General features: G+C 51.4%; 1 protein-coding gene across 1 annotated transcript in view; it reads right to left on the bottom strand.

Moving 5' to 3' along the window:
- The window catches only part of STK32C (serine/threonine kinase 32C), a 66,758-nt gene extending 52,534 nt beyond the window's left edge, over positions 1-14,224 (bottom strand). The window contains exon 1 of the mRNA XM_027655256.1: positions 14,099-14,224. Within this exon, the coding sequence (XP_027511057.1) occupies positions 14,099-14,183 (85 nt within the window). The 5' untranslated portion in view covers positions 14,184-14,224. The remainder of the gene's footprint in view (positions 1-14,098) is intronic.
- Positions 14,225-14,271: the final 47 nt, after the last annotated feature.

Below are 14,271 nucleotides of genomic sequence, written 5' to 3'. Positions count from 1 at the left end.
TGCTCTGCTCCCCTTCTTGTTCCTGTGACAAGGTCAGAGCCTGAGTTGGCTCCCAGGTGCCCAGAGCAGGGGTACCTGGGGTGCAGACAGCCACACACATACGTGTCCTGACAGCCTTGGGCAGTTAAACAGAGAGAGGAGCAAACACAGAGCACCAGCCAGCCAGGCACAGCCACCACAGCATCACTCCTGCATCACTCCCTGCCCAAAATGACAGTTTATTGTTGCTATTTTTCTTTATGCTCTGTGACATTAACAGGGTAAATTTAGAAACAACAGTCTATTTCTTTATATAGCAACAGCCAACCTGTGGAAAGCAGCGTCCTGAGACTGCGGGAGAACAGATTCACCAGTCAGGTTTTTTTAAGGGTTGTCAGGTTGTGTTACCACTCACAGGCTGACAGGCTCAGGGAGCAGTAGGGACAGTCACACTTTGCCAAGGCATGCACTGACAAGCAGGAGATGCTCCTGCCCAGCTGCACTGGGCTGCCTGGCTCCTGTCAGTGCCTGCTGACACGACAACACCTGGAGACAGGGGCTGGGATGGCTCAGGGATCTCATTTGGAGTAGGTGTAGTACAGAAAGTTAAGGAGTGCTGGTTAGGGAAAATGAGAACAAAATGAGTCAGTAGCTTTTCACAAGATGGGCAGAGTTTCTGCTAAGGGAGAGACCAGCCCTGCCCCCTGTTCGGAGGAGCCCTGGTGCCAGGGCTCTGGTGGCAGAGGAGACCCTGCCCTCGCCCCCACGCCAGCACCACACACAGCAGCCCCAGGTCCATGACCAGACCTTCCTGTTGCCATGGAAATACAGAAAATAACCAGCAGCAAGAGTAATTGTAGAGATGGACCAGTTGCTACCATGAAATCCAATGCACTTTATCACACTGTAAGAGTATCCCATCCTCCTGCACCCGCACAACCGTATCCTGGAGAGATGGAGTCACTTGAGAGAAGGAAAAACAACAAGGCTTTGTATTTAAAAGATTGGGGGAATGGCTTACAAGGACATTCAAAGTAGACAGACCATGGCTAACCTCAGTACTATATCACTTGGAAAGGCCCTCACATGGTATTTGGAGGATTTTAAATGTTAATTAATAGGAAAGTTAGCAATGCTAATAATAACCAATGCTTTTACAAGAAAGAGCCACATGAAATCCAATCACCGCAGGTAATTGAAGTCCTCAGATCTGGCGTACTTTTTCTGTGCACCTAAAGAGAGCCACAAAGGCTGTTCAGGGCATAGAGGAGAAGGACCTGCCCACTTCTTGTTTAACTTTGTGTTCTATGCTGCAACAAACTCGGAGGTATTGTGACAAAATTAATGGGCTCGCAGTGGCAACCAGCATGTGATGATCACACATGAGCATTTTTAAGCGAGAACCTAAAAACAGCTGAGAAGAAGACAGAATTCAGCACTTCCATTTTTTTTTAAATTACATGAGAGCCTTTAAGAGGTCTGAGACTGAAAAGTAGGTCTTTTGTGGAAACAACCTTCCTCATTCTATTCAATCACACATTCTATCGTTTATTTTATGTCTCCTGATTATCCCTGTTTTTCCCAAATCAGTCCAGAAGCACTGGAGCTTCCTGCAGGCTCAGTGTGTAACAGCCCCGGGACAAGAACTCTTTGTAACATCGAAGCCTCAGGAATACTTTTTACAATCAGCTGCTTCTGGTTTTCAATCAAAAGGGGCTTTTACTACTTGCCACACCAGCAAATCCATTGTGGGGCATGAAAGACAGTCTTGTTCCTCCTGCTGTGTCAGTGGGGCTGGTGATGACTATCAGAACATTGGGAAAGTACACCAAAAAAAGTCAGTTGTGCACCGGCCAGATCAGTCTGACAACTGTTCTATTGCATTAGTGAATCCATAGAGAGCAGATCATGGCAGGGGCATTGGAAAGAGATAATCCTCAAGGTCCCTTCCAATCCAAACTAGTCTGGGATTCTGTGAGCACAAACCATTTGGATTCTACACAAAGGGAAGCCAACACTAACTCAGCAGTAGCTCAGCAGAAGCACTTCTGTCCCTGCTTCTCATCTGTGGGTGTCGCTTTCTAACACTCCACAATTACACTGCTGCACAGACACAGTTACAGCAGTGAAGGGTGGTCTCTGCTGCAGCGTTTCACCCCACTGGAGCACCACAAAGAAAATCAAAAAGAATAGAAAAATAATCTCCTGAAAAAGGGTTGGACTGGCAGCTATGCTCATTTCTTGGCAACTGGATGGATCAGCACCATGGAAATACAGTGATGTCTGGTTTGGCATTGGGGGTTTTTTTAACACGTGTTCATATTAATGAACACACGGGCATCCACCACGAACTCCTCCGTGGCTCAGGAGCAGAGCAGTGGTGTTCTCCCCACAGGGAAGGTCCCTTCAGCACGGCCCCCCCAGCACATCCACTGCCACCAGAGCATCCACAGCCATGATCAATGCCCTCATAGACAGTGGGCCAAAGGAGCCCCCTCAGCCAACAGCTCTAAAAGGGGGTTGGCACTGAATCACAACAGAAGAACCTCATCTCCCCCAACAGGCAGTCGAGGCAGCTCAACAGCTTTTCTCCCTCAACAAGGCTGCACCTGGGGAGGTTCAGGTTGGACATCAGGAAGAATTACTTCACAGAAAGGGTGGTCAGGCATTGGAAGGGGCTGCCCAAGGAGGTGGTGGAGTCACTGTCCCTGGAGGTATCCAAGAAACAAATGGACGTGGTACTCAGTGCTCTGGGCTGGGTGACAAGTGGGGATCCGGCATAGGTTGGACTTGGTGACCTTGGAGGTCTTTCCCACAACCAGTGATTCTGTGTGACAAATCTATTCAAAAGGCCAACAAGTCCTTTGTTCACTCGCACTGGGTGGTGAGCAGTGAGCACTGTCTGCATGTGCGTACACCGCTCTTGGAGTTAATTCAGATATTCCCAGTTGAGATCGTTTTCCCTGCGACAGCCTTGTCAACACAGCGATGATGACTTGAAAACAAACTCTGGATTTCCCTCCCAAGAGCAGCCACTGGTGGGGTGTGCAGGCTCCAGGGCGCTATTTTGGGCGCATGGTCCTATCTTTGTCCTGAAGGCTCATGAGCAGCAGACACGCTCCCAAAATACCTTTGGCTGGGATCAATGGATGTGCTGCTTGGCAGAGCTGCTGCTGCTGCAGCATTTTAACGCCTGTGGAAATGCTGCTTCTCCACTGACCCTCCCTTCTGTGACAAACTCAGCTGAAGAGGGGAGACACGGGGCCCAGCAGGGCCATTGGCTCACCGAGGGTTCAGGAGGGAACCCAACTGCCCCAAGCAGGCTGTGCACCGGCAACACGGTGGCAGCGCACGGCACCGGGAGCCACTGGCTCCACACCCGGTGAACATCAACACCGAGGCAGCACCAAGAAGGGATCTAGTCTCCCTGCAACTGCCAGTGTTCCTGCACATGGGTCTGTGTTATGCCACACATTGAGTTGGGCAGGCATTTCCCACAGCCCTAGCAATGGAAGGGGCTCTTTCTCACAAAGAAGGAAAAATTAGGAGCAAGACAGTATAAATGAGTCACACATGCTGGTGATGACAGTAAATCTGGGAAGTAAAAAAGGAGCCACAAGAGAGTGATGAATACCTGAAGATATTTTTGCTTGACCTCAGGTAGGAGCAGTGACCCCTTTCAGTGCTCCCTGAAGTCAACGAGAAGCCTGTTCTTTCTTTTGGAGGTGTCAGAACAGATTCACTCAATGGACAGACCACACTGATGTATCCAAGCAACCGAGTATCATGGGATGGCCCACCCAGTACCTGCAGGAGCACAGGATGGGTGGCCATAACTGCTAAGAATTGATTTCAACTCCACAAGAAAAGAGCAGACCCAAATTCACAGTGGGATGTCAAAGAGAATTATTCACCAAGTTCAAATTCTCTGGGGAAAGCAGGCATCCTACTTCTGTGATAAGAAATTCTCTGGAGCACAGTGATGTACCAACTCATGCTGGAAAGAACATCTCTCGACAGAGACTCCAGCCACAGGGAGGAGGGAAGCCAGGTCTCGCAGTGGCACGCAGAGCAGAGGGCATCGCCCTCCCCTCCAGCAGGTACCACTGAGGGCTGCAGGGGGGCTGAGGTGACCCTTGGGAGAGCCACAAACACATTGCACAGCACCTCGGGGTGCTGGTGCCCGAGCGTGGGTGGCTTGTGAGGCCTGAGCACATCCCCAGGGCTCTGCATTCACTCAGTGTCCCCACCACCAACACCAACACTGCCGGGGGGCACCGGGGCCACCCATCTGCCCACTTCCAGCTGCACTAGAATACCCTGGGGAGCAAATCCCCCGGGAATAAGCCCCTGTGCAGCCTCAGTGAGAGAGCAAGAGAAAGGTCAGCACGGAAAACCCCCAATTCAGCACAGAGCAGAGGAGGAGAGTGGCCTTTGGAGAGAGCAGGGGGGTAAGTAGGGCTGCCTTTGGAGATGCCAAACTAAGAGCATGAAAAAATCCAAACAAGACCAGAGGAAACACTAACTAAAATAATTTCCCAAGTAGTGCTGAGGGGCAACCAGTGACTGAATTGTTTGTTGATGTTACTCAGCATTTTGATAAACAGAAGCAATTTGTTCTACTGAAAAGAAACCTGCTATTTTTTAAATAAATTCACACATTGATCTTTACATCAGAAAGCCACGTAGAGAAACACACAACAGGCTGAAACTATTCATTAATCAATCCCTAAGTTCGCCTCGCTGCAGCTGTGCTTGTTTTGACACCTGCTTGCGATGCTCCTGCTGTGGCATTTAAAGTGGAATAAAACCCAGTGGAGCAGAGGAGCAGTGACTGCCAGTGCCCCTGGCCCCCCACATGGCACACACTGCATCAGAGCAGCCACAGAGGTCCTGGCCTGTCACTGCTTTTAAAGGTGTTACCAAGAGATCATTGCAAAGCCCCAGTATTCAAGCAGGAATTGGCAGCTTAAGGCAGCTGCCACATACCCGTGGGTCTGACTCCTGAAGGAGCTGCAGGTGGAGGGTGCGGAGCCATGCCCAGCATGGTACAGTGCTGCCATCGTCACCCTGGCATGAGCACCTCTTTGCCCTTCAGCTCCACCCAGAATTCCTGCCTGTGTTGTCTGTACAGCTATGCCTAAGCCTCAGCACTACCCAGTTACTCCAAAAAGTCCTGGGATGAAGGCAACCAGCGGTACCTGTTGGAGGGGCGAGCCAGGCACGCTCACATGCCGGGGCAGAGACCCCAAGCCAAAACCTGCTCCCAGATCCCTGTGATTGCCCACCACTGCTGACATATCCACACCCCTTCCCACAACATGGGTTCATTCCCTGAACAGGCACTGTCTGCCCTCCGGGGAACTCAGAGCTCTGTGCTGAGCTCATGGCAACAGCTCAGACCCAGGCCAGCTCTCCTGGGAGTGTTTGTACCAGTTACAGGAGCACTGGTGTATGAAAGTAAACAAAACATGTCAAGGTCAGGCCCAGGAAGCACTCAAGGTGCCAAGCTCTGGACACTGTTGGAGCCATTGGCCAGGCCACCTGAGTGGAGATGTCAGGGAAGATCCCAGCCCTTATGTAGACACACAACCGGAACCATCGGGAGAAGGAATCTTTTCATCCCTGCGCTGAAGGTCCTGCTCAGCTGCTTCTGTGCTGGAGGAGCCACTAATCAGCGCTAGTTCAAAGTTCTGAGCAAATCTAGACTCACATTGAAATATGAAATCATGGGGTCTGTTTGCATGTGTATGAATTATTCATGTGCTTACCACATGCAGCATTGAGCCTTTAAAGTGCAAATTATTTGGGACCAAGCTTTAGCCCTATTTTCTGTGAAGCATAAAGCACGTTTTCCAACAGTGCAAACAATCCAAGCCTAATGTGTATCATTTTCTGTGTTCCTGGCTTGCTGGTCTTGCCTGCCAGTTCCCATTAAGGCTGGAAACCAGTAACACACCAAGCAAATGTGCAGTACTCAGCTTTCCTATGGATTACGTGACATTTGTTTCACAAGGCAGTTTAACACACTACGTACCTTTCACAGGAGATGATCTATATCCTTCTGACAGTGAAATGCACTGAGCTATGGAGGTAAAGTTGTATCCAGCCAACAGCAGAGGCAAGAGGAGATTCACCTGAAGTGTTTCTCATAATCCTTACTGAGAACTACCTGCTCAGAGGAAGAACCTGAGCTTCAGCCTGAGCCCTTCCCAGCTCTTCCTTCTGACCTTTGTCAGGCGCTAGAAGTAAAAACACATGGGAGTTGTTCAGGTGACCATCATTCAGTGCCTGCATCTCCTCACCAGTCCCAGGTACTGGAAGAGCCCCTGAAGATGTGCTCATTTACCTGAGATGTAAATGAGCACATCAACATTCACACACTGTCACGTCTCCTTGCCTGGCAATGCTCAGAGCCAGCTGTTCCCACACATCCGAAGTACTTTTAATTTTCCATAACTGTCACCTAAAGCAATTTAATTCCTGAAGAACAGCGGGAGAGGCAAAGAGGACACTGACACTTACATTCTCTTACATGGAGAAGTCGAGCTGCTCCCAGGCTGTCCTGATGCTCTGTACTTTGGGAGATAAACACCAAAGCAGGGCTCAGCCAGCACAGGTCCTCTCCCTGGTGCACACCTGAGATGTGCTGGCACACGCCATGTCAAGGGGTACACCCCATCCACCAGCCCCCCCTCAGAGACTGCCACTGCTCCCTGTGGTACTTCTCTATGACCTGTGGCCACAGAAGTTGTTAGTGATGATTAATTGGGTGGTTCACTCCAGGATGCCTGGGTGAGGTGGTAGAAACTGCTCATTAACAACCACTGCAACCATGAGAGGCTCCACAGCCTACTGAAGGACAAACCATTTGGAACTGGAGAGTAGCTCCATGGAAAAGAGTGGGAAAAGTTGAACCTGCTTTTACATCCCAGGCTGCCTGTGAACAATGGGCTCAGCAATGTCCCCTGCCCGACTATGTCCAGCCAAGCCACACTCACAGAGACTCACCTGTGGCCACGGTGAGTGGAAAGCCAAGTCCTGACCCAGAGGCAGAACACCACTGTGGGTGAGCAACACCCAACTTCAAGCATTCCGACAAGAAATAAGGCAATATTTAAAGGGAAACACATGCTGTCCCCCTTCGTGAGTGGCCTTGGGCACACACCCCTCCTCCCGCCAGTGCGCTGCAGGGAGACCCCAACCAGCTGTTTCACTAGCACCCCAAGTCTCAGATGGTGAAAGTTCCAAACTGCAAAAGGAGCGGCTTTTTCCATTTCTGGGAAGGTTTTTCTTGTCAAGTGCCTCTTGCTGACCAGGCACAGCGTGAGGTGACCTTGCGCTCCGTCTGCAGCCGGCACTGACCGCGCAGCTCTCCTGGCAGCCGGTGCTGGTCTCTGTGAGTGACCTGGCACCATCAGCTCCATGTCCTGGGACTTGCACCCCAGGAAGCACAGCTGCGGGCATGGGGGGAATGCCAGCTGAGCCGGCAAGGTTACCATGCCAGCACTGGGGACATGGTGTGAGGAAGGTGTGCAGATCCCCAGCCCCAACTCAAAGAGAGCCCGTTCCAAGCCAGTTGAGAGGATCATGAATACACAGAATACACAGAGTATTAATTTGGTCTAACATTTCACCTGAACGGTTCTTCCCAATGACTTTTCCTTGATTGCCTTTGTCCCTCCCTATTTGTCCCTCAAATTGCTACCGTGTTTGTTAATTTTTTCTTACTCCAGCTCCATAAGAACAGCCCCAGCTTCCCTCAGGGCTCTTTTTACCCTGATCTCCTCTCTTCAGATCTCCTACAGACATATGAGCCCACCAAGAATGACTTTTGTTCAGATTTCTGTCAGCACTACTGCGAAGGGGCCACAGCCATCAGTGTGGAGAGGGACAGCACTGCAGCAGAAGGAGACAGTACTCCCAACAATGTACATGGTAACACACACCTCCATGACTTGGAATTGCTGAATTGGCAGAATTTAACCTATTTAATCTTTTTTTGCATTACACAACACACTGCAAAGCTTCACACCTTGAAAAGTTTTCCATCCTTAGTCAGAAACGAGGGGCAATAGCTCTGCTGGAAGGGGCAGTGATCCCGTGGAGGGAGTGTGTCCCTGGGCAAAGCACAGGCACAACTCCACAGATCTGGGGGCAGCAGAAACAAAGCCCCGCTGACAATGCTAAACACAGCTTTGCTGACACCTCCTTGCAATTCCCACTCCATCCTCCCCCCGCTTACTTACTTAGCTACCACTTTGATAATACAGAAAGGCTTTTTCTCTTGTTTTTAAATAACAGGGAAAAGCATCTGTGCTCCCAACCCACAGCCATGCAAGACTCAGGCTATAGAAAAAGTTCCCCTTGCAATCTGAGCAGGGAGCACTGTAGTCAGCAGTTAGCAGAGTCTAGAAGTTTAACACACCTGTATCTGACCATAAGTAGTATTTGGGATTATACAACCACCTTACAGGGCATTAGTCTGTAGATTCCAAATCAAAAGGGCAACGTTTCCTGCCCAGGGCTTTAAATTCCTGCCCAGAGCTTAAAAAGCCTGCCAAGCTGAGGCGATAGAGCCGGGTTCCATGAGGAGCAGCCAAGGCAGGAGGAGCACAGCTGGCAGCAGTGGGAACAGGGATGATGCTGAGGGGCTGCCCTGACCCCCAGGGACCAGGAGACAAGGCCAGGCCATGCTGCTGTTCCAAGAAAGAGCAGCACATGTTTTACGGCACTGATCATCTCAGGAGAGGTTTTTTTTGGTCCATGGGTCCATCTCCCAGGTCCCTCTCCCCACACAGCAAGATGCCCCCAGATCTGAGGCAAACCTGGCTAGAAGGGTTTGTGTCACCACAGAGGTAAAGGGACATAGGACAAGGCAGGTCAGGTTTTGCTCCCTGTCCTTCCACATCTGTTGCTCCGACACCTCTGACTGCCCAGCAGCACGCTCTTGCTTCCCTGAAGGTCCCAACCCCTGGAACAAACAATTATGGGGAAGAATCCCACTCTAAAAAATTAACACCAAGGTCTGTGGAGAAGGTTGGACACAATGCTCCCATTGGAGCGGGACAGAGGAAATAAAAGGAGGAATGCAAACAACTTGACAGCCTGTGACAACTGAATCCCTGAATTCCCAGGGATTTAAATGATAAGGACAGGTGGGTCTAAGAACCTACCCAAAGCTGCAGCCAAAGGCACCCAGCACCCAGCAGCCCCTGGCCAGCAGGCTCAGAGGAGGTGGCTGTAGATGCCAGGTGGGAGCCAGAGACAGGTGGGCTCTGCACCCACAGTTTATTCTCTGTACACCAACAGCTCCACAAGCGCAGCGCTCCCACTCCCGCTCCCATTCCCACTTCCCAGGGCAAGGCAGGAGGGATGCCCGCTCCTGCTCCCGGGTGTGTGACCCCTCCGCTGCCAACACATGGCTTGACATGAAAATGGGGATTATTTTAAGCACGTTCCCCCAGGTTCTGCAGCTTCTCGCCCGTTTCCATGGGGACGGGTGCCATGCGTGGCTGCCGAGGCTCTCCGGCCTCCCGCATCGATCCCTGCCAGGATGAGGAGGCTGGTGGGGAGGCAGAAAGGGACTTCAGAGCCCCCCCCCGGACCCAGCGTGTCCCTGCAGCTTGACCCTTCAACAAACAGCACAGCCAGAGAAGCAGTGATGAGCTGTGCAAGAGTTTCCTGGTTTTCCACAGAACCACATTTTAGAGACCAGTTTCTCCGCTTGCAAGCTCCAGCAGACATTCACAGAGCAACTCCTTGAAACCTTTTAGACCCACATCTACCAACACATGCAGCCACGGGCAGACTGACCACAGCACCCCTCACCCTGCAAAACCCCCCCAAAGGCTGCCCCTGCAGTTGGGGTTTCAGCCCCAAACCCCAGCCTGCTGCCTCATCCCAGTATTACCTGAGCCAAAGAATTCCAAAGAGAACTTGTTCCCTGAGAGGGGACCCATCACAGCCACTTCTCCCAACTCAGAGTAACCCTGAGCACACACTTCTCAGAGTCAGGCTGCTTAACTAGGAGAGCTGCACCCATGGGCTGTAAAACCGGGAACTTGTGTTTAAAAGATGATTTTAATGCAGGTAGGATAAACCCAGGAGTCTGCGCCTGACCCCCTTAGGAAAAACCATCTGCACTCTGGCAGAGAGAGTCAAGCAAGGGATGGGAAAAAAGTGACTGAGGCGAAATATTAATCATGAAATTCATTGGGCTGCTGCATCAAAACCTTGTACATCAGCTGGAAAACTAATTCAGCCTCAGGACATGAGCAGGAACCCTCAGACCACTCGCCTCATGTCAGCGAGGGGAGGCACAGCTCAGCAGGAAGCAGCAGATGGCTTCGCAGATTTTCGTGTATAATTACACACAGTTTTTTTAGTAAGCCACTTTGATTCAGGAGAAACCATAACCAAAATGCACTATCGAAATTCCTCTTCAGACATAATTGCATGGAGAGATACATCATGCTGTGGTTTTCCCCTCTCTCACACAACACAACTGTGGGCAATGCTAATAGCACTAAGTGTGCCCTGTATTTCCTCCTGCTCAGCCCAGCTGCCCAAGTCCAGCAACTCTGCTAAACATTTTTTAAATATCTGGGTTGAAACATTCCCATTGGCTGCATAATGACAGGTTGTCTTCACTTAGTATAAAAAATAATTTAAAAAAAAAAATTGAAAAAATGGAGAGGCACGTCAATAAAACTTGCTTGGCTGTTTCCCAGAATGACAACAGAAAATAATTCCTGTCCACATGACAAACAAGCCTCACAACTGCTGTGCTGTGATTTCTTGCTTTCTACAACTCCCTGACAGGAGGGTGGAGCCAGGTGGGGTCAGGCTCTTCTTCCAAGGAACAAGGGACAGGACAAGAGGAAACGGCCTCAAATTGTGCCAGGGGAGGTTCAGGTTGGACAACAGGAAGAATTTCTTGCTAGAAAGGGTGTTCAGGCATTGGAAGGGGCTGCCCAGGGAGGTGGTGAAGTCTCCATTTGTGGAGGTATCCAAGGAACAACTGGACATGGCACTCAGTGCTCTGGGCTGGGTGACAAGGTGGGGATGGAGTACGAGGTGGACTCCATGGTCTGGGAGGGCTCTCCCAACCTCATTGATTCTGGGATTCTATGAGACACCCCAGTGCCCTGCACAGAGAGATGTCTCACATCTGGCAGACAGGCAGTGACCACCCAGCCTAGGTCTTCTGTGGGGCTGGAGAACAAATCCACTCATGAGGCGAGGAGTTTTTAAAAGATTCTTACAGGTATAAATAACAAACCCTGAACAGCCTCTACAGACAAAGGTCAGTTTTTCCTGACAGAAAACAGTACATGGTGATAACGCTGAACCCATAAGCCCACTATGACTCACTTGAGCTTACTGAACCCACCACAGTCCAGTGCACTGTAACTCCAAGGGCTCAACCCTGCAATCCTTCTCTTCTTTTGCCTTGTCCTCTTCTTCCCACATTTCCCCTTACTTTGTTTTTTCTCCCTTCCCCTCCCTATTCATTAACTTTCTCTGTTCAGGAACAGGATTCAACACACCTTGCTAAAAACAATCTGAAGTATCACTAGGTAGCATTTCTAGGCTGGAGTTCAAGCCCAGCTGATGCATGTACAACTTGCCAGATTTCCTGTGAGACTGGAACCAGCTGGAGCCACAGCTCCCACAGCCAGGGAAGCCCATCTCCCTCATACCAGTGTTCCTTGGAAGCAAACACAAACACGCAGGCACTATCCTTTCACAGTCAGCTTTTCTATTAGTAGAATCCCCACTTGAAAGGCCCAGAAATATTTCCAGGGCTGTATGTGCAAACGTGGAGCAGCAGGGTGTGCACGCTGCAGCCAGGCAGGGCACCCGAAGGGAGTCAGATGCTACTGCCCCCAACACACAGGACCGGGCACACCTGGTCACCACCCAGCTTCACAGCCAAGGGATCTTACCTGAACTGGGGGAAAACTGAGGGGCTGGGGACACCACAGCACCTAGGAAGGGAAACAAGGAGGGAGCAGTACAGCTGTTCCTTGGGCATGACTTCCCCAACACAGCTCCCCACTGCCCTGGCCCTAGGTGGGTGAGGAGCCAGCCCTGCACACGGGCTGCACCAGCACCGGCCAGTCTGGCACCCAGCCCTGCTGGAAAATGAGCCCTATACCAGCACTAACAAAAGAGATCCTGAGAAAAATAGAGAGGGTTAGAGAAGATCCATAGGACAGACTCAGGAATATGAGGTTTATCCTTGGAGTAACGGACTCGGAGAGCTCAATCCATGTGTCCCATCAGTGAGGACACCAGGCAGCCACAGCCCTGACAGCAAGAGAGGGGTGTAACACAGGTACTCCCCTGTTTATCCAGGTGAGATCCAACAGCAGGCTGCTGGGTTTGGACAGATGCAGGCAGGGGAGGAAGGGCAATTTCTACCAGTGAGGTTGACAGCAGATAACCCTCCACGGCCAGGTGTTTTACACTGAGACAGAGCAAACACGTTACTGTGCAGCCCCAGGAAACCCCTGCCTGCCAGCCCAGCCACACCCGTGTGACAGGAGGCAGTGAAGTCCCCAGGAAGTCAGGGAAGAGGACTGCAAGCGTTTAGAGTTGGATTTATCTGAGGCAAAAATACTGGGCTTTGTGCTAGTACACAGTAGAATAAACTTTAACCTTCTATTTACATACACCCTGCCAGAATTCCCAAGGATCATCCGATGGATTTCGGCAGTTGGGCTCATCCTTGTGAGGAGATCCATCACCAGGAACCAGCTATGGGCAAAATTTCACATACCAACCAGTCTTTTTCCTTTTTATTTTTTAATTGATTTCACATTAACTTGTCATCACTTGTAACTCTTCCATGTTATGTCACATACAAACTGCAAGTATTAACTGGCTTCTTTATCTCAGGAAGTTATTGGGATGTCTTCAGAGATCACCATAGCAACCATGCCGTGCCAGTAAATATGAGTTCACCAGAACAACACTCCAAGCACACATCAACAAGGAATGATGGAAAAGCAGGAGATATCAAGAAAGTAATGTCCTAATAATTGGGACATATTACAAAAGCACTGCTTGAAAGCACCTGATGAATGAGGTGTCCCCAGGCTCCTGTCAGTGGTCATTCACCTGCAGAGCTCAGGCTCCCTGGCTGGTTGCATACAGGCTCAGGGCACAATGAAATGCTTCTCAGAAAGAAATTTTGCTTTCAGAATGAAATTGCAGCGAAGCCTCCAATTTAAGCATTTTTACTCAGCTCGCTCGCTGTGAACTGCTAATAAAAACATGTCGGGGAAACCAACCAGCTCCCGCACCGGGAAAAGTTTGCCTGATTTAACCCCTGTCAGCTGCCACAGCAGCACAGCCAGGTCTGGTCCCCTCAGCGAGGGGACGACAGCAGACCCTGACCCGCCCATCAGTGGGCTAAGAGACTCAAATGAACACATCTAACTCCAGGTTTATCCAGAGCACAGTTCCAGTACCCCATGCACATGGGGATTTTTGCCTGTGCTCACTCTGTGCCCCAGGGCCAAAGCAGCGTTGGGCTGCCCCGGCCATACAGCACCCATCTGCTGGCCTGATGACGGCTCTCCGAGAATTCTTCTTTCACCTGCAATCAAAGTTTCCTTCCTTAGCTCCTCTGCAATTTCACCCTGCACTTGAGAAGTCTAATGCAACGGTGGCATTTCGTGGTGTATTTCTACAAAAAAACCCCCACAGTTTGTACATTGGGAAAAACCCCAAAGCAGCCCCTCTGCGCTGACAGCAGTGTTTGGGCGTTGATGGCCGGCAGCACTTGGCCCTTCCTCGTTAAAACCGGGGCTGTCCGCGCACAGAGTGAAACTTCACTGCTGAACTGTCCCCTCGCCGCCCCTTTCTCAGTCTCCCCGGGTTTTAACGACAACTGCCCCGTGTCCGCGGGGCGCCCGTGGGCAGAGTCCCTGCGCCCCACGGGGAGGCACCGCCCGGCCCGACACCCGCACCCGGGCACCGCTCCCCCGCCAGCAGCGGTGCTGCGGGAACCCCGTGCCGGGCGGGGGGTCTCGGCACCCCGGGGCTGGGCAGGGCAGAGCATCCCGCAGCAGGGCTGGCATCCCGGAGCCTCCCGGCCCGCACTCACCGTCCTCCCGCTCGTCGAAGACGGGTCTCTTGGAGGAGGACGCGCTCGCTCCCATCCTCTTCTTCCACTTGCTCCAGTGAAACATCGGGGCAGGCGGCTGGCATGCCCTGCGGCCGCCCCGCGCCGGCCCGGCGGCTCCCGCGGGCGGCCCCGCCGCCGCCCTCAGCCGCCCC

Source organism: Corapipo altera, unplaced genomic scaffold (assembly GCF_003945725.1).
Source record: "Corapipo altera isolate COAL_440 unplaced genomic scaffold, ASM394572v1 180, whole genome shotgun sequence".
In the NCBI taxonomy this organism is placed as follows: domain Eukaryota; kingdom Metazoa; phylum Chordata; class Aves; order Passeriformes; family Pipridae; genus Corapipo; species Corapipo altera.
Note: the sequence above shows the minus strand (reverse complement) of the source record. Positions and strands in the feature narration are given on the sequence as shown.